The sequence below is a fragment of the Cervus canadensis genome, chromosome 26 (assembly GCF_019320065.1).
Source record: "Cervus canadensis isolate Bull #8, Minnesota chromosome 26, ASM1932006v1, whole genome shotgun sequence".
NCBI lineage: Eukaryota > Metazoa > Chordata > Mammalia > Artiodactyla > Cervidae > Cervus > Cervus canadensis.
Genome location: NC_057411.1, coordinates 27698278 through 27725667, shown reverse-complemented (window position 1 = coordinate 27725667; position 27390 = coordinate 27698278). Strand labels below are relative to the sequence as shown.

General features: G+C 39.4%; 1 protein-coding gene across 2 annotated transcripts in view; it reads left to right on the top strand.

Annotated features, from left to right (window-relative positions):
* SDAD1 (SDA1 domain containing 1) overlaps window positions 1-22447 on the top strand; it is a 28790-nt gene extending 6343 nt beyond the window's left edge. For both annotated transcript variants that reach the window (XM_043448379.1, XM_043448380.1), the window contains 19 exons: window positions 1527-1637; window positions 3070-3141; window positions 3230-3330; window positions 4485-4542; window positions 5091-5165; window positions 6571-6672; window positions 7232-7301; window positions 8404-8507; window positions 10680-10737; window positions 11944-12002; window positions 12601-12677; window positions 14001-14098; window positions 14205-14281; window positions 14971-15100; window positions 16522-16616; window positions 16705-16895; window positions 17004-17088; window positions 17859-18020; window positions 21549-22447. In XM_043448379.1, coding sequence (XP_043304314.1) covers window positions 1527-1637; window positions 3070-3141; window positions 3230-3330; window positions 4485-4542; window positions 5091-5165; window positions 6571-6672; window positions 7232-7301; window positions 8404-8507; window positions 10680-10737; window positions 11944-12002; window positions 12601-12677; window positions 14001-14098; window positions 14205-14281; window positions 14971-15100; window positions 16522-16616; window positions 16705-16895; window positions 17004-17088; window positions 17859-18020; window positions 21549-21596 — 1773 coding nt within the window. In that variant the 3' untranslated portion in view covers window positions 21597-22447. The remainder of the gene's footprint in view (window positions 1-1526; window positions 1638-3069; window positions 3142-3229; window positions 3331-4484; window positions 4543-5090; window positions 5166-6570; window positions 6673-7231; window positions 7302-8403; window positions 8508-10679; window positions 10738-11943; window positions 12003-12600; window positions 12678-14000; window positions 14099-14204; window positions 14282-14970; window positions 15101-16521; window positions 16617-16704; window positions 16896-17003; window positions 17089-17858; window positions 18021-21548) is intronic.
* The last annotated feature ends 4943 nt before the right edge of the window (window positions 22448-27390 follow it).

The window sequence follows — 27390 nt, the reverse complement described above, 5'->3', positions numbered from 1 at the left end:
TAGCTGGTAGAACATACACAAAAATTATGGTCACAAAACATTCTAATATCCTTTACCAAAGCTTATAAAAATGCTAAGTCTGTAGATTCAACTTTGTTTCTTATTCTTTCATTTTCCCAAGCTTTCTGTAATTCTATTTTTATACTTCTCTAGGATTATCTTAATTTGGTTAGGCCCCAAAGAAAAAGAATACCATCTCAGCACAGCCTGAAAGGCTTCAGACTTGAACCATTATGGAAGACTTTTACTCATGTCATGGATTTTTCAAGCCCTTGTGGGCCATACAGATTTTGAGTGTAGAGACTTACTATCTTTCCAAGTAATTAGGTTTTCTTTGTTTTGTGTGCTAACAGTATCCAACCAAATTGGTCTGCAGGCATTATTAAATAAATTCATGTATTATTTCTTTGTAGTGTTTTATGATGATTAGTAGGTTTTTTAAAATAATTAGAAGATTGCTAGGAAACAAGGGATTGAATCAATATAATTAGCATTCCTCTTTAGAGGAATCATTAGAACACAATGGTGAATCCTGTTTTTAATTAGCTGTAGTGATAACCACCAATCCTTTTCAACTCCTGGACTTTTTCTTCCTAGCCTATTTGCTATTTTTCCAGGACTTTTATCATTCCCAAATTTTTGTTCACTCTTTCCTGCTTAAATAGGTATAAACAACTGTGTTTTTTAGTGGAACAAACAAAATACTCACATATATTAACATTTACTTACTTAATAAAATCATGGTTTTAAAATTATTTGTTATGTTATTTTTAAATAACATCTACATATTTAATAAAATTTATATTTCTCTATCTTTGACATCATAGGTACCTATTATTTAAGTTCAAATTGTCACAACCTGGCCAGTCCTTTTAACAATGCCCATGATGTGTTCAAAAGCATCCTTGCATTCTGGCAGAAATAGTTTCAAATTCTTTCTTACTATTTTGTCTGCCCCAAGACTTGAAATCAACTGTTCGCTAAGGATCGCTTATTCCATCTAATGGAGAATTGTATTAGAAGCCAAAATTCGGGGGGTTAGGGAACTCATGGAAGTTGGTGGTGAGAGTGCTGCAACTGCCATTGGGCTGCTCTTACTGCTAACAGTACTTAAAAAAAAGCCTTGTAAAGTCACAAGTTCAGGTTGATTATTCCAGTTTAGTGTGTTATGTTATTGTTACCCACCTTTCTTATGTCTGTGGATTCACTGATCACTAGTATTTTATGTTGATACTTCCTTGACCTCCTGTGTAAAGGAGCCCTCCCTCAGTCACTATGTAGTAATTATACCACCCTGTTTTAAATTCCTTCCTGAGATTCACCTGTTTATATGCTTACTTGCTTGTCTGTCCCCTCTTCTGCTCCACCCCCAGTGTAAGCTCCACAAGGGCAGAGACTTTCTGTTCTGTTTCAATGCCTGGAATAACACCTAATTAGTAGAAGATACTAAGCAATTTGGGGATGTTCCGCCTCCACTTTGTCATCTTTATCATTGTCTTATAGTATGGTTTTTTTCCCTTCCTGAGACATTTTGCAAAGCTTTGATCTTGCTGAGAAATAAGAATCTCATCAATCCCTCAAGTTTGCTGGAACTCTTCTTTGAACTTCTACGTTGCCATGATAAGCTTCTGCGAAAGGTAAAGAACAAAACCACTCCCTACCCCCATATGTCATTTTTCCTTGCAGTGACATAAAACTTACAGAGTTTGGAGTCTCTTGAATTCTTGAGGCTTCGTATCATTGGAAACTGCTAAAAAATAATTTTAATAGGAAAAAATTGAGCATTGTGTACAGGGCAATATAGTAGTAGTAGCTAATGTTCATTGTTTACTTTTTATTGGGTTACCATTTTCAGAGCATTTTACATATTTTTTTACTCACAAAGTGCTATGAGATAGGGCTTATTATTGTTATTATTTCATGGATGAAAAACTTGAGGCACAGAGAGAGAGAGTAACCTACCCAGGGTCACACAGCTCCTGCAGGAGCATAAAGCCAGGCAGCCTGGCTCCAGAACCCTGTCCCTTTTTCACTACACAGTACTGACCAGCTAAAACTGACCTTTTTTGTTATTTATATTTCCCTGTGACTTTACATATAAGTAAGACCAGGAGCTGAAGGTTTGTGAAAGAATTTTCAGAAAGAGAAACTAAAGTTTACATTCATTAACTTAAATTTTTTTTCCAAAGTGTTAAGAGACTGTATTCATTTGATTTTAGCAATTATACTTCTTGATCTAACTTGTGGAATAAAATTGGTCCATATTTTGGGTACCAGTGATATCTGCATGCGTTTAGGGGAGTAACTTTCCCGTTTAAAAAAAAATAGCGATTTTATTGAGATAATATAATTCACATACAGTTCATCCATTGAAAGTGTACAATTCATTGGTGTTTAGTACATTCACAGAGTTTTGCAACCATCACCACAGTCAATTTTAGAAATTCATAACCTCCTTAAAAGAAACCTCATTCCCATTAGCAGTTACTCCCATCCTCCCATCTATCCTCCCATCTATCCCAGCCCTAGGCAACCACCAATGTACTTTTGGTCTCTATAGATTTGCCTACTCGTCATGTTTCTTATAAATGGAATCATATAATGTGTGATTTTTTGTGACTGGCTTCTTTCACTTAGCGTAATATTTCAAAGTACCTCCATATTGTAGCTTGTGTCATCACTTCATTCCTTTTTGTTGCCAAATAATGTCTCATTCTCTGGTTATACCACTTTGTGTTTATTCACTCATCAGTTAATGAACATTTACGTTGTTTTCACTTTCTGGCTGTTAGGAATAATGCTGCTATGAATATTTGTGTGAACATTGGAAATAGATGTTCATATCTCTTGGGAATTTAACCAGGAGTGGATTTGCTGGTCATATAACTCTATATTTAACCTTTTGAGGGTAACTTTCCTTTAGCTGCTTTTTTTGTTTTGTTTTTGGTCTCTTTTGTGATAGAATGAAAAACAGGTAAGCTAAATCCTCTTGTACATTTTTATTTCTCTCCAAATAAAGGGAGATTAGGAATGTCAGTTAATGTACATGTTTTTGTTCCTTTTCCACAGACTTTATACACTCATATTGTGACTGATATCAAGAATATAAATGCAAAACATAAGAACAATAAAGTGAATATAGTAAGTACCCTTTTGTTTTCCATGTTTGCAGCATTGTACTGCAGTATTGTGCAATATATTAAGCCTTCTTTCTCCACTTTTCCTTCAGGTATTGCAGAATTTCATGTATACCATGTTAAGAGATAGCAATGCAACTGCAGCCAAAATATCTTTGGATGTCATGATTGAACTCTACAGAAGAAACATCTGGTAATATATATGTACTTATCTCTTGACAAATAGGCTTGTATACATCTGTAGTTACCACAGAACATATACACAAATATATTTCTTGATTTTGAGCTCTTTAATATATCACTGATATAGATTAAGTTGGAAGTAAACATACAGAGGCAATCCAAATGACTAATGATAACACTGGCTACCATTTCTTGAGCACCTGCACTATGCCTTACCCTGTTCAACCTGCAGAACAGTGTAATGTAGCTTATCTGGGATTATTCCCATCTTACAGGTAATGAGACCTGTAGATTCACGAGCTTAAGTGTAGTAGCTAATAAAAGGTAGAGTTGAAATTCAAACCCTGATCTGTCAAAACTCTGAAGTGTAGGCTATTCCTACTCTGCCTCTGTGAAGATTTTCAAATCAATTTATTCTCTTTACTTAAATAAACTTCAGCTTGTTGGTACAGTGCCCCCAACTCATGTCTTTTGCTTTTCTTATTCACTAATTTTTTAAAAAGTATAAAAGTGATATTTGTTGCAGCGGAAAAGCTGGAAAGTTGGCTTTTTTTTTTTTTAATTTATTGGTAGTCCTACTACCTGTATGTTTTCCATGTGGCACTAGTAGTAAAGAACCCGCCTGCCAATGCCAGAGACAAAGAGACGCAGGTTCAATCCTTGGGTTGGGAAGATCCTCTGGAGAAGGAAATGGCAACCCATTCCTGTATTCTTGCTTGGGAAATCCCATGGACAGAGGAGCTTGGCGGGCTAAGGTCCATAGGGTCACAAAGAGACAATCACAGTTAGTATGATATTTCCTCTTGTCTTTTCTTTAATGTGAATGTTGAAGTATGGTTGGAATTTTGCTGTATTGTAGTTTTTTAAAATTTCTTCCCCCCCAATTTATCTTGAGTAGGGTTTATATGTCATTTAAAATCCTTCCAAAAAAACCACTTTTTAACGTCTGCATAGCTTTCTGACAGAAGACTGAGCTAGAATTGAACTGGGCTAGAAATGTTCGCCTGTAGTTGGCTGTTTAGCAACCCATAACTTTTTGAAATAGTACAAACTATAAATTTTAACATGTCAGAAGTATTTATTATTTATTTTGTGCCATTGTCTATGCTGTCAAGTACAACAGAATGAAAATTTACTTTAAAACACTCAACTGTCTTCCCCCAGGAACGATGCCAAAACTGTCAATGTGATCACAACGGCCTGTTTCTCTAAGGTCACCAAGGTGAGCTCCTGCAGGGCTGTGTGAAGGCACCATAGTAGGTAGTCAGTCCCCTCTCTAGCCGAAAGGTGAAGGAGAGGAGTGGGTGTGCAAGGAAGCACTGGTGTGCAAACACACTGTCCGTCTGTGCTCAGGCTGCTTCCCTGCTTTATCTGTGCTCTGGAACAGGCAAACAAAATAAGAGTTTTTAAAATGCTCTCTATTAAACGATAGCCTTAGCATTTATTTTATGTTTTCCCCTGTAATTCTTGACTGTTCTTTTATTGGGTTTGGACAAAGCTGAAAGAAATTTAAGGGCATGTTTGACTTTCTGTTAGAAGGGCTATAATATCACTTTTCTTATGGGGGATGTAGAAGTTCTTGACTTGCTGCTTGAAGGATAACAACTATGTAGAGCCTGGCTAAGAAAGATGAGCCCAAATCCTACCACTCTTTTTTTTTTTTTTTGCTTCAGATCCTGGTTCATATGCATATATAAAATATAGACAGAAGTATTTATTCTTTGTTATAAGCTGGGATGAGTAATTGACTTTGTCTGAACTGCTCTTTAGATATTAGTTGCTGCTTTGACATTCTTCCTTGGGAAAGATGAAGAGGAGAAACAAGCCAGTGACTCAGAGTCTGAGGTTAGTTTAACCACGGATGTTTTTGAACTTTACAGTTTATCAGATTTTATTATTGTTCTCAGAGTAGATTGTTAAAGTTAGAAACTTCTATGCTACCTTTATCCTTTATTGAGTTCTGCCATGCGGAGATTTTGTTCTATTTAGATTTTGTCCCATTCAGTAAGATTGGTTAAATAACTAATAAAACTTAGTTATCTTGTTCTTTCTAAAGCTATACCTATATCGCACTGTTTAAACCTAGAATAAAAATTACTGCCAATATATTTTTGAGGTTAAACATCATGGAGGTTTATAGAGTGGAGAAAGGTTATATGTGTGTGTGTGTTCTAAGTCTCTTGAGTCATGTCCGACTCTGTGACCCTGAAGACTATAGCCTGCCAGGCTCCTCTGTCCATGGAATTCTCCAGGCAAGAACACTGGAGTGGGTTGCCATGCCTTCCTCCAAGGGATCTTCGCGACCCAGGGATCAAACTCGCATCTCTTATATCTCCTGCATTGGCAAGCAGGTTCTTTACCATTAGCACCACCTGGGAAGCCCTGGGTGGTATAACATCTTTAAAAGGAAGAATCAGGATTTGTGATGTCATGAAATTTTCTTTGTTAAAAATACTTTTATTAAGATGAAAAACAAATTCTGAAAAAATGTCCCTTCTCATTTTTGCATTTTGGTAATAATAGTGGAATATGAAATAACATCTTGTAATTTGTTTTGTTATTATTTTATTAAATAACATATGAACAATACATTCCTACTGTAAAAATTTCAGATATTATAGATATAATAAAATAAAAGTTTTCTCAATCCTTTCTTCTTTCTTTCCCACCTCCCTTTTCATAGATAACCATTTCGTTTCTCATGCATTTATATGTGGACCTATATATATATTGTCTTATGTGTGTAGTCTGTTTTTAAAATATATATAAACAATATATTTTATTTTGCACTGTGTTTTCTTTGTGATGACATATATATATAAAGAGAGATGTATCAGTGCATTTGGATAGTCTTCTACTTGTACATATAGATCTATCTCAGTACTTTAACCTCCACATGATGTTTCAGAATATGAAATGAATGTAGTGTAGATTAAGCATTTCCCTATTGATAAACACTTGTTTCCAGGTTTGTTTTTTTTCCTTCAAATAAAAACTTAGTTGCCTTTTGTCTATATATTATACTTCAATAAAAGCTAAAGCAGAAAAACAAGTTAGTGCTGTAGTGGAAATCTTTGTATGTGCCTGTTTCTGCACATGGACAAATATTTCATTGAATTTTTAAAGTTGTGTTTATTTTTAATAGCGTCATGCAAAGAGTACAAATACAAAGAAGTGACTGAAAGGGTTATTCTCTGCTTTTATGCAGATTTTCCTTGTTTATGGTTTTACAAAGTAGTTTTTTCTTCAGGATGAAGGACCAACAGCAAGAGACCTGCTTGTGCAGTATGCCACTGGGAAGAAAAGCTCTAAAAACAAGAAGAAGTTGGAAAAGGCTATGAAAGTCCTCACGGTGAGACTCACACCTAGGAAAGGAGATGGGATTCATTAAAACGCAGAATATGTGGTCTTTAGGAGAAGCTTTTAGGCATTTGAAATAAAGTAGCATTTTTGTTAAAGACTTAGAAATGTGTGATGAATTTTTAAGCCCTGATTTTTTTTAGATGAATAATTGTTTTCAGCTCTAGCAAAATCTGTGACTTGAATAAATTAATTTGATTAAATTCATTTTTATTTGTTTTGATCATGTCTTCTCAGAAGAGAATGCAAACGAAGTAAATCTTATATTTTGTAGTGATTATTTGAAGTCATTAATTTGGCCCTAGTTTGTTTTTTAATGTTTATATTTCCAAATCCCTATAAGTCTCACAGGTGCTAATAACTGGAACATTCCCAAGCTGACTCTTAGAAGATGTAAACCACCTTTAGTTCTTCCAGTTGAAAGAAAGTTTTTTGGAACAAAGGTTTTTTTTTTTTTTTTTCTTTTTAAATAGTGTGACAGACTTGGTAATAGCCTAGGGCCTCTTCACTATAATTCAGAATGTAAATATTTCCCTTTCCCTTTCTTTCAGAAACATAAAAAGAAGAAAAAACCAGAGGTGTTTAACTTTTCAGCTATTCACTTGATTCATGATCCCCAAGGTACTACAGTTATGACCTCCCAAGTTCCTTGTTGGCTTTATCTGCCTATTTAGCTTCCTAACTTCCAGGTTATCAGAGAATATAAAATCCCTGGCACTTAACAGACAATAAATGCTAAATTGTTGCCTGTTGGTCCTGGCCTAGAGAATTACGTTCTAAAGCAGTGATTCCCAGCCCACAGCAAAATAAGAAAAATGTGGGGGAACAGCTCTCTTCACAATTCATGTCTTTCATAATGTCGTTAATAGTAGGACATTGTACTTGACCAAATGAAAAATTAACAATCTCTTCTTATTCCCATTTTTTTGTTTTGTTTTGTTTTTTTAAAAAACCAGTGGGTGGAAACCTAAAATTTGGGAAACTCTGTTCTAGAACAGTAGTTCTCAAACTAGATTGCACATAGAATCAGTTGGGGAATTTTATGAAACTATACTGGTACTTAGGTCCTGTTATTCCCAGAGACTGATTAGTTGATATGAGGTATGACTGGACAATGGGGTTGTTGTTTTGTTTGTGTGTTTTAATCCCTGTTGGTTATCTATTTTAAACATAGCAGTGTGTACATGTCAAGCCCAGACCCCGAATCTATCCCTCCCCTGGCAATGGGGCTTTTAAATGCTTTCTGTACTCCAGGTTACTGACCCTTCCTCTTGGTCAGTGTTCCTCAAACTTTAAGGCATACACAGATCACTGTGGGATCCTATTAAAGTACAAATTCTGATTTTCAGTAGGTCTGGGGGTAGGTCCTGAGTTTCAGGATTTGTAATAAGCTACACGGTGGACAGCTGCGGGTGTTCTGCAGAGCACACTTTAAGAAGCAAGGTCTTAGAGTGTTTGTCAGACAGTCACTCGATGTTGGTGCTGAAAATCTTGGGAATCCTTAGGGCTTAACTTTGGGCACCATCGTATGTATATTTGCTTGTGTATAAGTCTTTTCACCTGTCCTGTCACTGTTTTCACCATCCTGGTTCTGCAGAGTGATTTCAGGCACAGTCACCCTAGAGTCAATGATCAAACCACCGCTTTTCTCTACACTTGTTGGATAACATTGTGCAGACCGTGGGCCCACAGTATACGTCTCTGATTATTTTCTTCTTTCCAGATTTTGCAGAAAAGCTACTGAAGCAGCTGGAGAGCTCCAAGGAGAGGTTTGAAGTGAAGATGATGCTCATGAACCTCATCTCCAGATTGGTGGGAATTCACGAGGTTTGCTTTGCATTGTGTTTCTCTTGATGAATATTATAAGTAGAATTATTCTTGGTAAAAGGACACTAAGGTAGATCCTCGCACACCATTTCAACCCATATAGTTTACAAAAGGATAAAATCTTTCACTGGAAAACAGCTGTTTTTGTCACTTTTTCTTACCAGTAAGTATGTATGTTGAATTGTACATGTATTCAGTTTATAGACAGTTTTGTTCTTTTTTTTTTTTTACTTCATTTACCTCTGTTTCACTTATACTTTTTTCTGAGCCAACATAACCCATATATTTTTATCAACTGTTACTATGTTTCACCATTTACCCCTTTATAGCTTTCCTGACTTCCGGCTTACTCACTAACAAAGCTGAATTCTCTGATTATTCATTTAATATTAAATTAGATTGCAAGAACTCTTCGGTGGTATAATGTATGTATATTGTGTGTACATATGGAAACCTCAAACATACTCAGACTATCTGCCTTTATAGAAGAAGGAGGAATTCCCAAAAATTCAGGCGATGAAGAAATGACCATTGAGGTTGTTCCTGTCATTTTGCTCTTGTGACTAGTTCTGATCTGATTGTCATTGAATATGTTGCTTTCCTCAAAAAACAAAAAGTAAAACAGGCTTCTTTATTGAATATCATGCAGTATAGACAAATACCAAGATAAAAATGAAAGTAGACATGAGTGAATATACTTACTCCATTTCTAAAAGAAAACTTTAACATTTTAAGAAAAAATTGCTTCTTCTCCATGGGCTGCAGTTCTGAAGCAGGATCATCCAGTCAATTCTTGTCACATTTGTGCAGTAATTCCAAGTCAACCTGAATTTGAGCTCAGTAGAAAAGCAAAAGTGATTTGTAACTGAAGTCTGATTTGATGGAAATGAAAACTGGAGCTTCACAACTGACTGCAATTAAATATCCATCTCTATATCAAACACAAGTCTTGCCATTTAGTTTTCTGGTCCTCCTGGTCCTACTTTTGCTCTGTGACTAAAATAGAAAAAAATTTATTCTCACATGATGAGCTTTGAAAAAGACTAGGCCATCTCCAAAGTTTTTCTTCTTGAAGTTAAAGATTACAGTTGCTTTAATAACGGGATCCTCATCACTTTCATCTAGGTAGTTCAGTTCAACTCAGTCGCTCGGTTGTGTCCACCTCTTTGCGACCCCGTGGACTGTAGCACGCCAGGCCTCCCTGTCCATCTCCAACTCCTGGAGTTTACTCAAACTCATGTCCATTGAGTCAGTGATGCCATCCAACCATCTCATCCTCTGTCATACTCTTCTCCTCCCACCCTCAATCTTTGCCAGCATCAGGATCTTTTCAAATAAGTATTTGAGTTTCAGCTTCAACATCAGTCCTTCCAATGAACACCCAGGACTGATCTCCTTTAGGATGGACTGGTTGGATCTCCTTGCAGTCCAAGGGACTCTCAAGAGTCTTCTCCAACACCACAGTTCAAAAGCATCAATTCTTCAATGTGCAGCTTCAGATGAGAGTCCAAATCCATACATGACTACTGTGTGTAGTCATACAGATCCATACATGACTACTGGAAAAACCACAGCCTTGGCTAGATGGACCTTTGTTGGCAAAGTAATGTCTCTCCTTTTCAATATGCTGTCTAGGTTGGTCATAACTTTCCTTCCAAGGAGCAAGCACCTTTTAATTTCATGGCTGCAGTCACCATCTGCAGTGATTTTGGAGCCCACATCTAGGTGAAGCTCAGAGTAATTTCTCCGGTGTGGTTCAACTGATATCCAATAACAAAACTAGACTGTAGGTTTTTTGGTGATCAGATTACACTAGGTGCTATTCAGGTTTGAATTACTATTACCTTTGAAGACTAAAAAATTGCTTCTGTAGCCACATCAATTTAAAAGTAGAATATTGCATTTTGACTGCCTTTCCTCCCTTGGTTTATTCTGTGTACACTTTCTGCCTTGACATAATGAGGATAGGAACATAGCCTGCCTTTTCTTGGTTAATACAGTGCATTGAATCATCCTGGATCACTCATACTTGTTGAGGGGGGAAAAGAAATGAAAGTAAAAAAAATGACTCCCAGTTAGTTAAGCTTGGTGATATAATTACATCATGGAGCAGTGAAACTCTGCAGCCCAGCAGAGTTTATATATTAAGTCCGTGCATTCTTTTCTCCACAGCTTTTTCTCTTCAACTTCTACCCCTTTGTGCAGAGGTTTCTACAGCCTCACCAAAGAGGTAAGACTTCCACTTGCTGTGTTCCTTTGGTGGCCTTGGGGTTAGAATAACCATTTTTGTTCTGGAATTACAGTTATTGGGGGAGGAAAAACAACACAATATTTGGTTTCTCAAAGCAAGTCTTTTTTAATGCTATACTCATATGGAAAATTCTTAAAAAGACTTTTGACTATTTACTGTAACTTGGTGATAGATACCAGGGTTTGTCTTACTGCTTTTATTGCTCTTATTTGTATTCTTTTTTTTTCTCCTTATTTGTATTCTTAATTAAAAACATCATCATTGTTAATAGACTATACCTCAATACAAAATAAAAAGTTTAAAGTTTGGGGAAAAAGAAAAACAACATAAAAGCAAGAAGAAAGTAATGGTTGTTTTTGCCTTTGAACTTGTACCAAAGTAGGAAAGAAGTGAACATTTATTAAACATTCAGCATGTGCCAAATGCTGTGCTAAACGATTCACATATAGTCATCTCGTTTCATCCTCACTTCAGTCCTATGAGGTATAGAAAGAAAAAAGACCAAGATCCCTCCGTTCATTTGCCAAAGGCCTCGTTCTTTATATATGGATGGTTTAGTTGCTAAGTCGTGTCCGACTCTTGCGACCCCATGGACTGTAGCCGTCTGTCCATGGGATTCTCTAGGCAAGAATACTGGAGTTGATTGCCATTTCCTTCTTCAGGGGATCTTCCTGACCCGGAAATCAAACCTGGGTCCCCTGCATTGCAGGCAGATTATTTATATATACTGCTTCTTTAAAGGGAGAGTGTGTGTATATATGTATGTTTATATTTTTTCATTTATTTAGTGATTCCTAGTCTGAGCACTGTATTAGCCATCAGTGAACATAAAGTATTGCTCTTACCTTCATAGAGCTTACATTCTAGAGGGAGATCCACAGAGTGTTGTATATAATATGTCCCCGTGAAGATAAGTATTTTGAGAAAAAAGGAAGCAGGTAAGGAGAACAGAAAGTGCCAGGGTGGGTTCTGTTTGGATTATGTGGTCAGGAGAGACATTTTGGTGAGGCAGCAGTTGAGCAGGAAGCAAGGCAGTGAGCCATGCAGACGTCTGCGAGTTGGGTGTTCCAGGCGGAGTAATCAGGAGCAGTAAGGCCGGTGTGTGTGCCCACCATGTTTGCTGTGGTCCTGAGACAGGGCTGTAAACTGACTGACCGTGGCCTTTCTCATCTCTTACATTGTTAGAAGTAACGAAGATCCTTCTGTTTGCTGCACAAGCGTCTCATCACTTAGTACCCCCAGAGGTGAGAACTCTTAAACTTTACTTCTGTCAGGATCTAGTGAGTACCTAGCAGTGCCACTGAGTAATCCCACAGAGATTACTGTCCTCCCCGCCTTCTTAAACTGAGTAGAAGAGACACTAGCTCTTAAGGACACTTATATAGAGAAGTTTATTTATAGAAATAAAAACATTTTACTATAGAAAATATAGTTTGTTTTGAACCAGCAGTTGAGAATTCTTGTTTTGTTGAGTAGCCAAATTTTATCCTAGAGAAGGCAAGAATATCAGTGAATTTATATAGTGATTATTTTTCAAAGCTGGTAGTTCCTTTCTTTGATTAAAACAGTGTTGGATAAACCTGGGTCAAAGCAAATTTTTAACCAGTGTTGAAAACTTATATTAAAGGAGAGCCAGATTTAATCTCAGAATAGCCAAGAAGACAGCTGAAACCCAAAGTAGAGTACTTTTCTGTGTTCCTCAGTCTTGATCCTTCCACCTCCCAAACCAAAGGTGGAGGGCTGTTTTTCCACTGTGATAGTCTATCGTCCCTTCATCGTCAAAGCACTTGAGTAGGTGGAGACGTTACCAATACTCATATCCTTTCTTTCCATCCCATTCAGATCATCCAGTCATTGCTCATGACTGTGGCCAACAATTTTGTTACTGACAAGAACTCTGGAGAAGTCATGACAGTGGGGTATGTGGAACATGGCTGGAGGCAGTGGCTGTGGTTTTCACCTACTGGCTTTGCTTTCCATTACCAGGATGTGAAATTTCAGCTAAAATGTGCCCTCTGAGAAAAACTTAAAGTATACTTCAGCCTTCTCAGTATTTTTCTTCTCTTGATAATTTTTTAATTTATTGGTTAGAATTTTGAGCCAGAGAAAAGATTTCTGTGCTTCTAATTAACATTTTGTTTTTTAACTAGCTTTTTACTCTTTCAAATGAATGCTTGTGTGCAGTCTAAGTATTTTTTCCCCTGTCTGCTACCCTGAATTCCTGTCGTCCCTGGAACAAATGATTCATTATTAAATGATTCTTTAATCCTAGAGCAGTTCAGTGACCTTTTTGATTAATTCAAAAACACTTAATAAGTGTGAGCACTGGTTTAGGATGTCCAGTCTGTCCTGATAACTAAGCAGTATGCTGAGCAACTGCTTTTTATCTCACTTGGAAAACATTGCTGGGAGATAACAGCCCTAGAGACTAACTTTTTGGGTGGAATAGGGGGGAGGGGAGGGGATGTATATGTAATTGTGACTGATTCATGTTGATGTACGGTAGAAACCAACAAAACATTGTAAAGCAGTTATCCTCCAATTAAAAAAAAAAAAAACTTTACTTGACCTAATACAGTTTCCCTTAGAGTTGGCGAATAAATGCTGCCAACATATACAAGCCCACCTCCTTTTATTGCCCTTTGCTTTACACATTGAAGGTCTGTGGCAACTTTGTGTGGGGCAAGTCTAATGGCGACATCTTTCCAACAACATTTGCTCACTCCATGTCTGTGTGTAACGTTTTGGTAATCCACCAGCGTAAAGATTATGCCTCACTGAAGGCTTAGATGAAGGTTAGCATTTTTAGCAGTAAAGTATGTTTTAATTAAGGGTATGTACATTTTTTCTTAAACATAATGCTGTTCACATTTAATAGACTACAGTATAGTTGAAACATAACTTTTGTATACACTGGGAAACCAAAAAATATGTGTGACTTGCTTTATTGCATTATTCTGGAACCAGACCTGCACTGTGTCTGAGGCATGCCTGTATTTTACAGAGGTGAAAATGTTGCTTATTCTTCTAATAGAGGAAATAGCAGTAAACTGTGTGGAATCAAACCCCTCTGAGGCTGCCCACTCACTCCCACATTCCACCATGCTGCAGTTTTAGAGACCTCAGCCCTATAAAACTGACCTTATATTCCTTGTGATTTAGTCTTTTTAGAAAATTTTCTTGGGTTGAATCACATGAAACTCCTGTTTGTTTATTTTTTATTTCATTTTTTCCTTTTTTAGAATCAATGCTATAAAAGAGATAACAGCTCGATGTCCTCTGGCCATGACTGAGGAACTTCTGCAAGACCTGGCTCAGTATAAGACACACAAAGATAAGAGTAAGTGCTCTGTTATTCTCAGTAGATGAAGGAGTATAGAGTGTCTCATTTTTGTCTCAATAGACTCTTTGCTCTGAAGTCTCTAGTTAAAGCTGTTATTTTCCAGATGTGATGATGTCTGCTAGAACCTTGATTCAGCTCTTCCGAACACTGAATCCTCAGATGTTACAAAAAAAATTCCGGGTAGGTGAAGCGTACATATGTTGATCAAGGATTTGGTCTCAGAAAGTGAGAGTAATTCCCTACAATTTGAGTTTGAGTACTTCTGGTGCTTGGAGTAGGAAATGGCAGCCCACTCCAGTATTCTTGCCTGGGAAATCCCATGGACAGAGGAACCTGGGGGTCAGGCTGTCAGTGCTAGACTAGATGGGGTTGCAAAGAGTCGGGCGCAACTGAGCACATATCTGATGCTTCCATTCAGAGTGTTGGTGATACACGTAGTTTTATTCTTTAAACTCAGAATAAAGTTGAATACTGTTCCTTAACTATTTTATAGTTGGTATATGCTCTTTGATACTGAATGAGTCTTGTAGACCTTTTCAGATCTATAGCTGATGACAGCATTGAACAGGCTATTCCTTAATCAGATACTACCTCTGTTGAGGTGGGAGGAAATGAGATGTATGTATGTAACAGAAGCAGAAATCTCGAGACTTAAATATCAAAGTTTCCTGGGGTAGTTCAGAAGAAAGCAAGAAAACAGTGGGCAGAGTTTTGAGAGGGAATTTACTTTGACCCAAGACATTGGTGAACTGTTTTTGTCATTCATTTGCTTCCATTTTTTGTGGTTCTCCTGAGTTCATAATCCTAGAGAATCCTTTTCATGAATAATGTTTTGCTGTCTAAGCAAAAAACTAGTTCCTTTCCTTTAGGGTAAACCTACCGAAGCCTCCATAGAAGCAAGAGTGCAAGAATACGGAGAACTGGATGCTAAAGATTACATTCCAGGAGCAGAAATTCTGGAAGTTGAAAACGGAGAAGAAAATGCTGAAGGCGATGAAGGTTTGTTCTTATTGCACCGTTATTCAGGACAGAATCACTCCTGCTATATCTGTATTGACCTTGAAATCTTTATCCTGTCTGGACATTCATTCAGCTGATGTTAACTGAGTAATAACTACTGCTGCGGGCATTGCAGGTATTAATGGGCGTTGATGGGTGTGGTTCCTGCTCTGAGGGAACTGACATTCTATTGTAGGAAATGCTTTTTTGTGTCCTTCAGATTGGCTGCCCCTTATCAAGGGCATGCTGTTTGATACTTGGGAAAGATAATGGGTTTTTGTTGTTGTTATTGCCTAGAAAAAAATGGTGAGGATTACAGTCTCTAGCAGTCCTCCTATTGAAGGAGAAAACTTGTTGAACTTGTTGAGGAATGCTTGAGGAACCCTGTTCTGATTTCCAAGATTAGCATTTATTCCTTTGGTTACTAGAGTCCTATCTTCTTCCTGTCTGCTCATTATTTCAACAAAACTTTCGTAAACATTAGCTATGAGCCAGCCATTGTCAGAGAATTTTCATAAACAGCTAATAAAGCATTAACAGGATTTATGATTAGAGTCAGGTATAAGGGCTGGAGAGAGGTCAGGTATGCCCCAGAGGTTCAATAAAAGCTTCAAGAAAATGGTGAGCCATGACTCATACTTTGAATGCTGAGCGAGCAGTTGTAGAATAGTGGAGACTTTGCAGGCGAAGGATTTAGGAAACTTTTAGAATGTAGGATACAAGGTGATGCACAGAAAGCTGAGACTGGAGATGGCGTTGGGGCCTTCTCGTGAGTGGTGGTGTGCCATGCCTACGAGCTGGGACGCTGTCTTACAGAATGTGGGTGTCCCCAGGGAACTGCAGGTGTCCTTGACTGGGAAAACTCTCTGTGGTAGCTCCATTAGGAACTCTGATGCCTTTTTAATGAGATGTCTACAAGGTTCTTGCACAACCAGAATTTTCTGCCTTGGTTCCCTGAATGATTTGTTTCTAACTAATTTCTCAAACATTTAAGCATGCTTAGAAAAGTTAAATAACTCTTATGCAGTCACTGTAAATATACAGGTACAGTATATTGGTGAAAAGAACACGGGCTCTGGAGTCATACGTGATTTTCCTAATTTCGGCATAGACTGCATTTCTAGCAGTCTTTTGGCCTGGGGCAGGTTATGTAACTTGAGAATCTACTCCTCTTTTGTTGAGTCATGACAGTCAGAGAAAGATTGTCAGATTTTGGCTCATGATGGATGCTTAATCAGTGTTTATTCTCCATTCCTTGACTTAGTTAAATTGATGTGACTTATTTAACAATACTACTACTCCACTCTTGGTGAGCACCTACTTGAGGTTCATCACCTAAGTTTTCTTTTGCTTGATTTACCTCAGTGTACCCTGAGCGCTGAACAGAGGGCGGGGTTGCTGACACGCTCTTTTTCATGCAGATGGCTGGGAGAGTGCCAGTCTCAGTGACGAGGCAGATTCCGATGGCGAATGGGTTGACGTGCCCCATTCTTCTGACGAAGAACAGAAAGAGATCGTAAGTCCTAAAAGTTCCTGTCCCGAGTGTTGAGGGGCTACCCTCTCAGAGCTAATGGCCGTTTAAGCCCGTGTTGTGTTCTCTCAAGTCTGAGAAACTGAACAGCATGCCGCTGGAGGAGCGGAAGGCCAAGGCGGCGGCCGTCAGCACTAGCCGAGTGTTAAGTCAGGAAGACTTCCAGAAAATCCGAATGGCCCAAATGAGGAAAGAGCTCGACGCTGCCCCTGGGAAAGCCCAGAAGAGGAAATACATCGAAATAGACAGCGATGAGGAGCGCAGGTAAGACGGCGCATGCACCAGGTCTTCAGTCGGCTCACGTGATTATGAAAGTTATAGGAAAAGGAATTCTATCCTTGTTTGATACTATGGTTTTTCTCTTCACCCCAGGGGTGAGTTACTTTCTCTTCGGGACATTGAACGCCTTCATAAAAAGCCGAAGTCTGACAAGGAGACAAGACTAGCAACTGCCATGGTGAGTGAGGCGTGTCATTGCCTGGGTCTTTAAACAGACAGATACAGTGAAGTGAAATACGACTCAGAACTTGCATAGGCACAGAAAAGCTGTCATTAGAATAGAAGCCATAGATGGGAAGTTAGGTGAGTTTTAGCAACTTGATAGTCATGTAACCGCCATCCAAGACATGATGTGGAGCACAGAAAGGCACCAGGACATTTTCACAGTTTAAAGGAGGCCCAGTCCATTTATCAAAGCTATGAGAAAAGCAGTGGAATGTTTATAGTCATTAAAGAAAAGCCAGAGACAGTTGGAGCCTGCCTACCTTTCCAGCTTCATTTTCTCTACCTGTATTGTTTCAGACACCATTCAAAACGCGCTCCACATCACCCTCTGTTCCATTGGTACTGACATCTCTTTAGATAAGTTTGAAAACCCTTGTTTCTTCCCCACAGCTGTGCATAAACTATTCCTACTTCCTGAAATACCCTACCCTTCCCACCTTTCCTCACCAGAAAGGCCTTCACCCTGCAATGAACAGCTCACGAGGTCTCCCTTTCTCAGAGACTGCTCTGACCTCTTGGAAGCCATTTGTTCCACTGTGCTCCCCAGCCCCATTACAGTACATCACAGTCATGTCTCCCCCGGACTGAGCTGTCACCAGGGAGCAGGAACTGGGTTCCATCCACCTTCCTGTCCTTGGCTTGCAGTGGAGCTGCCACAGAGAAGATGTGTATGTTGATACGATAACTCCTGCTATGGTATTTTTTGTGCGTGTGTGCTAATAGGCTGGAAAAACAGACCGAAAAGAATTTGTGAGGAAGAAAACCAAAATGAATCCATTTTCCAGTTCCACCAATAAAGAGAAGAAAAAGCAGAAGAACTTCATGATGATGCGGTATAGTCATAATGTCCGGTCAAAAAATAAGCGTTCCTTCCGCGAAAAGCAGGTGAGTTCTATCGGAAGCTTGACTAGGCAGAGTGGTGGTGGTGGTCTGCAACTTCTCTACGTGTGGGTGGAACTGTGCCCTCTAAGACCTTGTGTAATGTGTGTCTCAGGATTAATGGGCTGCATTCTTAGAGAGCATGGAGAGGTGGAGAGCAGTCAGGGCGTATAAATCCTGTACCTAACTTGGTTGAGATTCAGCTGTGTGATCCTTGGGTTTTTTTGAGTATTTGTTATATGCCTAGTGCTTTTCTCCAAAAAGCATTATTATGTGTGGTAATATCTCAGAAAGGGCTTCCCAGATGGCTCAGTGGTAAAGAACCTGCCTGCCAATGCAGGAGACGCGTGTTTGATCTCTGGGTCAAAGAAGATCCCCGGCAGAAGGAAATGACAACGCACTCCAGTGTTCTAGCCTGGGAAATTCCATGAACAAAGCCTTGCAGACTACAGTCCACAGGGTCGCAAAGCGTGGAACAAGACTGAGCGACTAAGCAACGACAGTGTCTCAGAAACAGCTTCAGGAGAGCAGTGCAGACTAAACAGTCTGTCCCTGGCATGGTCCTGCCTCTGTGTGCCCTTAGAGGCCTTTGGCATTTTATTTTACCCACTTTCTGTCTTGGGCGAGTAGTCCTGTTATTGTAGTAAAACAGATTTTTGTTTTTATATCCTTGTCTACTGGGAATGTACCAGAGTATATATCTAAATGTACCCAGAAGAATCTCTAGGAAATCAGGTTAAGTAAATGTCAGTGCCACATCCTGAACCAGCGTTCCTAAATTGCAAGCCAGTTATGAGCCTCCCGGTTCCGAATGTGAGAGCCAGCTCTCTAGGGCAGGGCTCTGTCTGTGTGGGAACCGAGTCAGAATGAACTAAATTAAGGTACCCCTTAATGCCTACCTACCTATTTAAACTTTCTAGTTCTCAACTGTTTAGCTGCTACTGCTGCTAAGTCGCATCAGTCATGTCTGACTCTGTGTGACCCCATAGACGGCAGGCCACCAGGCTCCCCTGTCCCTGCGATTCTCCAGGCAAGAACACTGGAGTGGGTTGCCATTTCCTTCTCCAATGCATGAAAGTGAAGTCGCTCAGTCATATCCAACTCTTTGCAACCCTATGGACTGTAGCCTACCAGGCACCTCCGTCCATGGGATTTTCCAGGCAAGAGTACTGGAGTGGGGTGCCATTGCCTTCTCTGCAACTGTTTAGCAGCATTGTATAAGTAATAAAATGACAATATTCTGAATAGAAGTTGTTGAAAGCTGAGTGAAAGATGCCATTAAAGATTTTAAATAGTCTCGGACTTCCCTGGTGGTCCAGTGGGTAAGAATCCACCTGCCAGTGCTGGGGGCGGGGGTTCAGTCCCCGGTCCAGGAAGATCACACTTGCTGAGGAGCGGCTAAGCCCGTGTGCCACAACTGCGGAGCCCACGTGCTCTACAATGTGCTCCACAACAAGAGAAGCCACTGCGATGGGAAGCCCGTGCCCCCCAACTAGGGGGTGGTCCCTGCTCAGGGCAACTAGAGATGACCAGCGACGAAGACCCAGTGCAGCCAGAAATTAATTAACTTTAAAAGATTTTAAATTGAATTTTCCCAGTTCCATTTAAATTCATGGTTGAATTGATTAAATCCATTAGTTTATCCTTCCTTGCCTCTTGTACGATTTTACAGTTGAGGAAATAGTTGGCAGGCCTTGCCTTATTTTGAGATGTTTATAATCTTGCTACACTTAGCTAGGAGCATTCCCTTCCCCACTTCCTCTATTTTTAGCAGCTTTTTTTTGGCATGATAGAGAAGCCTTGCGTTGTTCCCATCAGCACCTCTGGAAGTATCAAATATTTGTCTTAAATAATTTTTTAAGAGAAAGTTAAGAGTTCATTGGACATGCGCACACGTTGGTTCAAGAATGCTTTTTCCTCCTCCGGTTTTCTTGCCATGATCAGAACTTCTGTGTTTGTTTTCTTGTCCTGTGTTTTCTTCAGGGTCTCTTCATTATGAAGCTTGACTCTGGGTTCCTAATTTTCTCTATTCTGTCCTTCCCTCTAGGCCAGCAGAGTAATCAATATGAAAATTATTAAATGAGCTATTGTACACTCTGTTTTTGAGCTAATTGAAACCCAGTGTGTTTTACACTTGCGCTCTGTGCTGTGTTCAGTCGCTCAGTCATGTCTGCCTCTTTGTGACCCCATGGACTGTAGCCCGCCAGGCTCCTCTGTCTATGGGGATTCTCCAGGCAAGAATTCCAGAGTGGGTTGCCATGCCCTCCCCCAGGGGATCTTCCCAAACCAGGGATGAAACCCAGGTCTCCTGCATTGCAGGTGGATTCTTTACCGTCTGAGCCACCAGGGAAGCCCATGAATACTGCAGTGGGTAGCCTATCCCTTCTTCAGGGAATCTTCCCGACCCAGGAGTTGAACCAGGGTCTCCTGCACTGAAGGTGGATTCTTTACCAGCTGAGCTGCTTCAGCTGGGGACTGAACCAGGGACTGTTTGGACTAGCCATGTTTCATTGCCCAACAGCCATGTGTAGCTAGTGGCCACTGTATTGGATGGTGCAGTTATAGAGCATCTCCCAAAAGAGGCGAGACCAGAGAAGGAAGGTAAAGCACAGAGAAGAGGAGAGGAGAGGACCTTGCAGTGTGTTTAGATGGCGGGCTGTGAACGAGGAAGGGACCTGATGCATGTGTGAGAGTAGCCTGTGCTTTGTTACAGAGTTTAGTGAGTGGAATTAAATCCATGTAACCTGAGCTGTAACATTGTTAGCTGATTGTTGTTCAGTCGCCCAGTCATGTCCAACTCTTTACGACTCCATGGACTGCAATATGCCAGGCCTCTCTGTCCCTCACCGTCTCCTGAAGTTTGCCCAAGTTCATGTCCATTGCATTGGTGGTATATTATTAGCTAATATATTGTTCCTAACCGTATGTATGACTATTCCACAGCTTTCCAGTTTTGAACTTATTTAATCAATATATAATAATATGAATGGATACTATATTTAAACTGACTTTACAGATATGAAAATAATACATATATGGCTAACTCAGAAATACCTTCTTAGCCATGCAACTTGGTTGAAAGTTGGTTGAAAGAAACTTGTTAATTTTTTTCTACCATAAGTGTCCCAGTTATTCTGCCTGTCTACACAGACATACTAAGACCCAGGCTGAGTTAAAGGCAAGAAGTCAATAACTTAAAATCATAAAATTCAAAAAGTTTGAATATGTAGATGTAGAGCCAGGCAACCTCCACCCCCACAAAATGCTTTAAAGTTTCTAGGACTCAAAAGGTGATGGGTGCTTGGGGAATTAATGGAATAATATTCATCACAAACTTAAAAGGTACACATTGGCCTTGGTTATCTTCTTTTTTAATTTAGGTTTATTCTTCATAATCTTTTACTTAATATTCCATTTATTTTCTTTTGGGAACTGTAAAACTTTATGAGGGTATTTACAGGTTCACTTTGAACATTGGCCCAGTGGTCTTCTTCTCTAGATCGTGTTTACCTCATTTTTTTCTTTATCTTCCAGCTGGCATTACGAGATGCACTCTTGAAAAAGAGAAAAAGAATGAAGTAACTTCCAAGCAAGTCTTCCATTCCAAGGAGAATGCTAAATTTGTATTATTACTCTGAAAACTTGAAAATTAAGAATATTTGTGATATAAAGTCCAGAAGCACTATGTTGTGAAAACCACAGTAAACTTGGTAGCTTTTGGTGTTTTTATTTTAGAGATGGGTAATGGTGGGAATGTTTGAAATGTAAATAGTCGTGGTATAAACTCATTTTCATTTAGTATACATGCAAGAAAATAATTATATACATATGTATAGGGAAAGAGTTAGAGAGACTGCCTCTTAATTGTCACTGAAGATATAAAAATGAATGAGCCATAACTTCTCATTCAAGATATTTATAACCTGTTTGTAGGATGGGGCGAGGGGCAAGTGTGTTTATATGTATTTACATTGCTACATAAATAGTTCTATAGTAGAGACAGTTTTATACTTCTGTGGAGTCACAGAGGCCTTATGGACTAACTCTGCAGAGGATGGGTATTATATATTTTCTTAAAACAGGACAATGTTACAAGAGTAAGAGGATCTTACTTGTAAATAGGCTTACCTGCTGAAAACAGGTTCCTGCTGTACAGATTTTGAGTAGACAGTTTAGCCTTTTTAGTCCATCCATCCAAAAGATGTAAATTTTTTTTTTAATGCCAGGTATAGACTTTTTGGCTAAGATCTCATTTTTTAAATTGCCTTACGTATAAGTAGTAATCTCGGAGTGGCTTCTGTTCATTATTTGGGCTGCCCACTCTTCCACAGAGGAGAAAGAAGTCAGATTAGTTTCCTCAGTCTTCCTTGACCCTGTAATATGTCCAGCCCTCTGTTGGCCTTGTCTCAATAAAAGGTTTCTAATGTCAAATAGGTACTCTGTGTGCTGAGTGGTGTGTGTGATCTCCCTCCCCTATGCATACTTGAGTAGATTCCAAGGGCCACGAGAGCCATGGTCAGCTGTTTGCAAGTTTCTGCATTTGGAAATGGTTTGGTGCCCTTTGTCTCAAATTTCCTAGATAATATTGTGATAGTTGGAAAAATTGCTTCAAACTAGAGTAAAAGGCAATTTTCTGCCCACTCAGCAGCTTGTAAAACCACTTCTCTTATTCCTTTTCTAGCATCATCTGTATACTTTGAGTTCAACTTCCCTGTTACTTCAATGAAACTTTGTGACTTTTCCTAAGACACCCCATACCACTGGGGATTAGTTACAAGACCTCAATGATTAATGATTACTTTGCAGTGACCTGGGGAAAGGAACCCTCCATCAACCCCCAGCAGCTTTAGTGTTTCACAGGAAGTGCATGTTTGAATGTTTCAGGCCTGAAGCTGCTCTTTCCTCTTTGCATTTTTCAGCTGTCTCCCTGTGTATGTGTCTAGCCCCAGAAAGAAGTAAATAAAACTCAAAACGGCCTCGGGTCTGTAGCTTTGCTCTTTGAATTGTGATGATGCTGGGTACTTTCATCCTTCCCCTAGACTTTTCCACCCCTCTGAGCTGCTGAGAGGCCAGAGTCCATTCTGTAGTCTCCCCTCTGTTCTACTACTCTTAACTGAAGTTTGTATGGCAGCTAAATTTCTAGCTTTAAAAGTTATAGCTTTAACTTTTATTTCTTTAATCCCATAGTATCAGTTCAGTTCCATCGTGTCCAACTCTTTGCAACCCCATGGACTGCAGCACGCCAGGCTTCCCTGTCCATCCCCAACTCCTGGAGCTTACTCAAATTCCTGTCCATCAAGTCAGTGATGCCATCCAATCATCTCATCCTGTCATCCCCTTCTCCTGCCTTCAATCTTTCCCAGCGTCAGGGTCATTTCCAATTAGTCAGTTTTTTGCATCAGGTGGCCAAAGTTGGAGCTTCCACATCAGTCCTTCCAATGAATATTCAGGACTGATTTCCTTTAGAATTGGTTTGATCTCCTTGTTGTCCAATGGACTCTCACAGCATATAATTCCTTTTATTATAAGCCTTCTATTGAGAATATTTTCTGCTTACTGTAAGTTTGGAACTCAGATCCTCACAAGATTGGATGCTGTCAACAAGGGTAGAGTGACCTTCAAGATAACTTCTTGAAGAAGTCACCAGGGCTTGAACTTTAGCTCTTGAGTCTCAAATTTTTGTCAACAGTGAGAATGGGGCCATTTCAGAGATGAACACTCAACCGTCCAAACTCATAACATATAAAGTATAAATCTAGAATACTGATACATATATGTGATCTTAGCAAGTTCTACTAGAAAATAGGCTCCACAGAAGGCAGCGAGTGCTCTGTGCTAGTTCAGTGCCCAATAAGTGTAAGTGCTCAACAAATACTTGAGTATCTGATAAAAACCCTTATCTGTCAGTCTTCTCTCCGTAAATAAAATACCACCTACCTCATTGATTGTTTTGAGAGTTTTGAGAACTAAGCACTTAGCATGGTATTTGCCACCAACAAAGCATTCAGTAAATTTCTCATCAAAGATTAGATACCTGTTAAGTTTTTTTGTTTTAGTTTTGGGTTTTTTGCTTAATTCATTTGAAACAATAGTTGAAGTTGCTATAAATATTTGCTTTACCCCTTATCCATTTAGGGGGAACTAGTTTGAAACATAAAAATGTATCTTGGGGGAGTTACCTGGCAGTCCAGTGGTTGAGACTTTGTGGTCTCACTGCCAGCGGTCCAGGTTCAGTCCCTGTTCGGGGAACTAAGATCCTACAAGCCACATGGTGTGGCCAAAACAATTTTTTTTAATGTATATTGAATGCTCACTGTGGGCCAAGCACGTGCTAGAAGCTGTGTGGGTTACAAACACAATATTCCTGCCATGTAGAAACTTTTAATCCTTTGAAGGAAATAGACTTAGAAAGTGACTATATAGAAAAGGCACATCACAGGGCTAGGGACAGCCTAGGGAGGAACAGTTAAACTGGCAGAAAGGTAGAATGCCTGATCACTAATACACTGATACTTAGGAAAAGAACAGCAGTAGGAGACGAACTCCCAAATCATAAAAGTTTAGGGTTCAGAAGTTGGTATAATTTTTTGAAGATTTTGATTAATATAAATTTTGTTGTCATGATCTCATATCCTAATTCTTTGAAAATGTGTAATCTGTATCATGTTACACGGCAACTTAGTGTTGACCACAGTGTTCAATCAGTCGGAATGTTCTGTTCTTCACCCTCTTCCAACAACACAAGACTCTACACTTGGACTTCATCAAATGGTCAATACCGAAATCAGATTGATTATATTCTTTGCAGCCAAAGATGGAGAAGCTCTATACAGTCAGCAAAAACAAGATGGGGAGCTGACTGTGGCTCAGATCATGAACTCCTTATTCAGACTTAAATTGAAAAAAATAGGGAAAACCACTGAACCATTCAGGTATGACCTAAATCAAATCCCTAATGATTATACAGTGGAAGTGACAAATAGATTCAAGAGATTAGATCTGATAGAGTGCCTGAAGAATTATGGATGGAAGTTCATGACATTGTACAGGAGACAGGGAGCAAGACCATCCCCAAGAAAAAGCAATGCAAAAAGGCAAAATGGTTATCTGAGGAGTCCTTACAAGTAGCTGTGAAAAGATGAGAAGCAAAAGGCAAAGGAGAAAAGGGAAGATACACCCATTTGAATGCAGAGTTCCAAAGAATGGCAAGGAGAGATAAGAAAGCCTTCCTCGGTGATCGATGCAAAGAAATAGAGGAAAACAACAGAATGCGAAAGACTAGAGATCTCAAGAAAATTAGAGATACCAAGGGAACATTTCATGCAAAGATGGGCACAATAAAGGACAGAAATGGTATGGACCTAACAGAAACACGATATTAAGAAGAGGTGGCAAGAATACACAGAACTCTACAGAAAAGATCTTCATGACACAGATAACCACGATGGAGTGATCACTCACCTAGAACCAGACATCTTGGAATATGAAGTCAAGTGGGCCTTAGGAAGCATCACTACGAACAAAGCTAGTGGAGGTAATGGAATTCCAGTTGAGCTATTTCAAATCCTGAAAGATGATGCTGTGAAAGTGCTGCACTCACTATGCCAGCAAATTTGGAAAACTCAGCAGTGGCCCCTGGAAAAGGTCAGTTTTCATTCCAGTCCCAAAGAATGGCAATGCCAAAGAATGCTCAAACTACCGCACAACTACACTCATCTCACACGCTAGCAAAGTAATGCTCAAAATTCTCCAAGCCAGGTTTCAACAGTACCTGAACCGTGAACTTCCAGATGTTCAAGCTAGATTTAGAAAAGGCAGAAGAACCAGAGATCAAATTGTCAACATGTGCTGAATCATCGAAAAAGCAAGAGAGTGGCAGAAAAACATCTGCTTTATTGACTATGCCAAAGCCTTTGACTGTGTGGATCACAAGAAACTGTGGAAAATTCTGAAAGAGATGGGAATGCCAGATCACCTGACCTGCCTCCTGAGAAACCTGTATGCATGTCAAGAAGCAACAGTTAGAACTGGACATGGAACAACAGATGGTTCTAAATCAGGAAAGGAATACGTCAAGGCTGTATATTGTCACCCTACTTATTTAACTTATATGCAGGGTACATCATGAAAAATACCAGGCTGGAAGAAGCACAAGCTGGAATCAAGATTGCTGGGAGAAACATCAATAACCTCAGATGTGCAGATGATACCACACTTATGGCAGAAAGCGAAGAGGAATTGAAAAGCCTCTTGATGAAAGTGAGAGGAGAGTGAAAACGCTGGCTTAAAACTCAACATTCAAAAAAAAAAAAAAACTCAACATTCAGAAAACTAAGATAATGGCATCTGGTCCCATCATTTCATGACAAATAGATGGGGAAACAGTGGAAACAGTGGCTGACTTTATTTGGGGGGGATCCAAAATCACTGCAGATGGTGACTGCAGCCATGAAATTAAAAGACGCTTACTCCTTGGAAGGAAAGTTATGACCAACCTAGACAGCATATTAAAAAGCAGAGACATTACTTTGCCAACAAAGGTCTGTCTAGTCAAAGCTATGGTTTTTCCACTAGCCATGTATGGATGTGAGAGTTGGACTATAAAGAAAGCTGGAAAAAAAAAAGTTGAGCGTTGAAGAATTGATGCTTTTGAACTGTGGTGTTGGAGAAGACTCTTGAGAGTTCCTTGGACTGCGAGGAGATCCAACCAGTCCATCCTAAAGGAATTCAGTCGTGAATATTCATTTGAAGGAATGAAGCTGAAGCTGAAGCGCCAATACTTTGCCCACCTGATGTGAAGAACCAACTCATTGGGAAAGACCCTGATGCTGGGAAAGATTGAGGGCAGGAGGAGAAGGGGACGACAGAGGATGATGGTTGAATGGCATCACAGGCTCAATGGACGGGAGTTTGACAAACTCCAGGAGATGATGAAGGACAGGGAGGCCTGGCATGCTTCAGTCCCTAGGGTCACAAAGAGACACAACTAAGCAACTGAACAACAACAACAAGCTCAGTGAATTTACACAAATGGAATACATCCCTGGATATCAGCACCCAGATCAAGAAACAATATTACCAATATCTAGGAAGCCCAGTTTTTGAGTGGAGAACTCAAGAAATGGTGCACCATCAAAGTCCTTAATGGCACAAGAGTAGTGTGGAGAAATATGGGCATCTAGGATACTGACTCAAAGGGAGATTCTCCAGAGTCTGATTTTGAATGCAAAGAAGCTTATGCAATATGTTAATGAATTTGCTTCACTTTTTCAAACATGTAGGTATTTGCTGTTTAAATCTCTGTGCCAAGACTTAGCACTCTTCCAACACATACACATTTTTATCTAATAAGAAAGCACCGTGTTGTAGTTTAAAT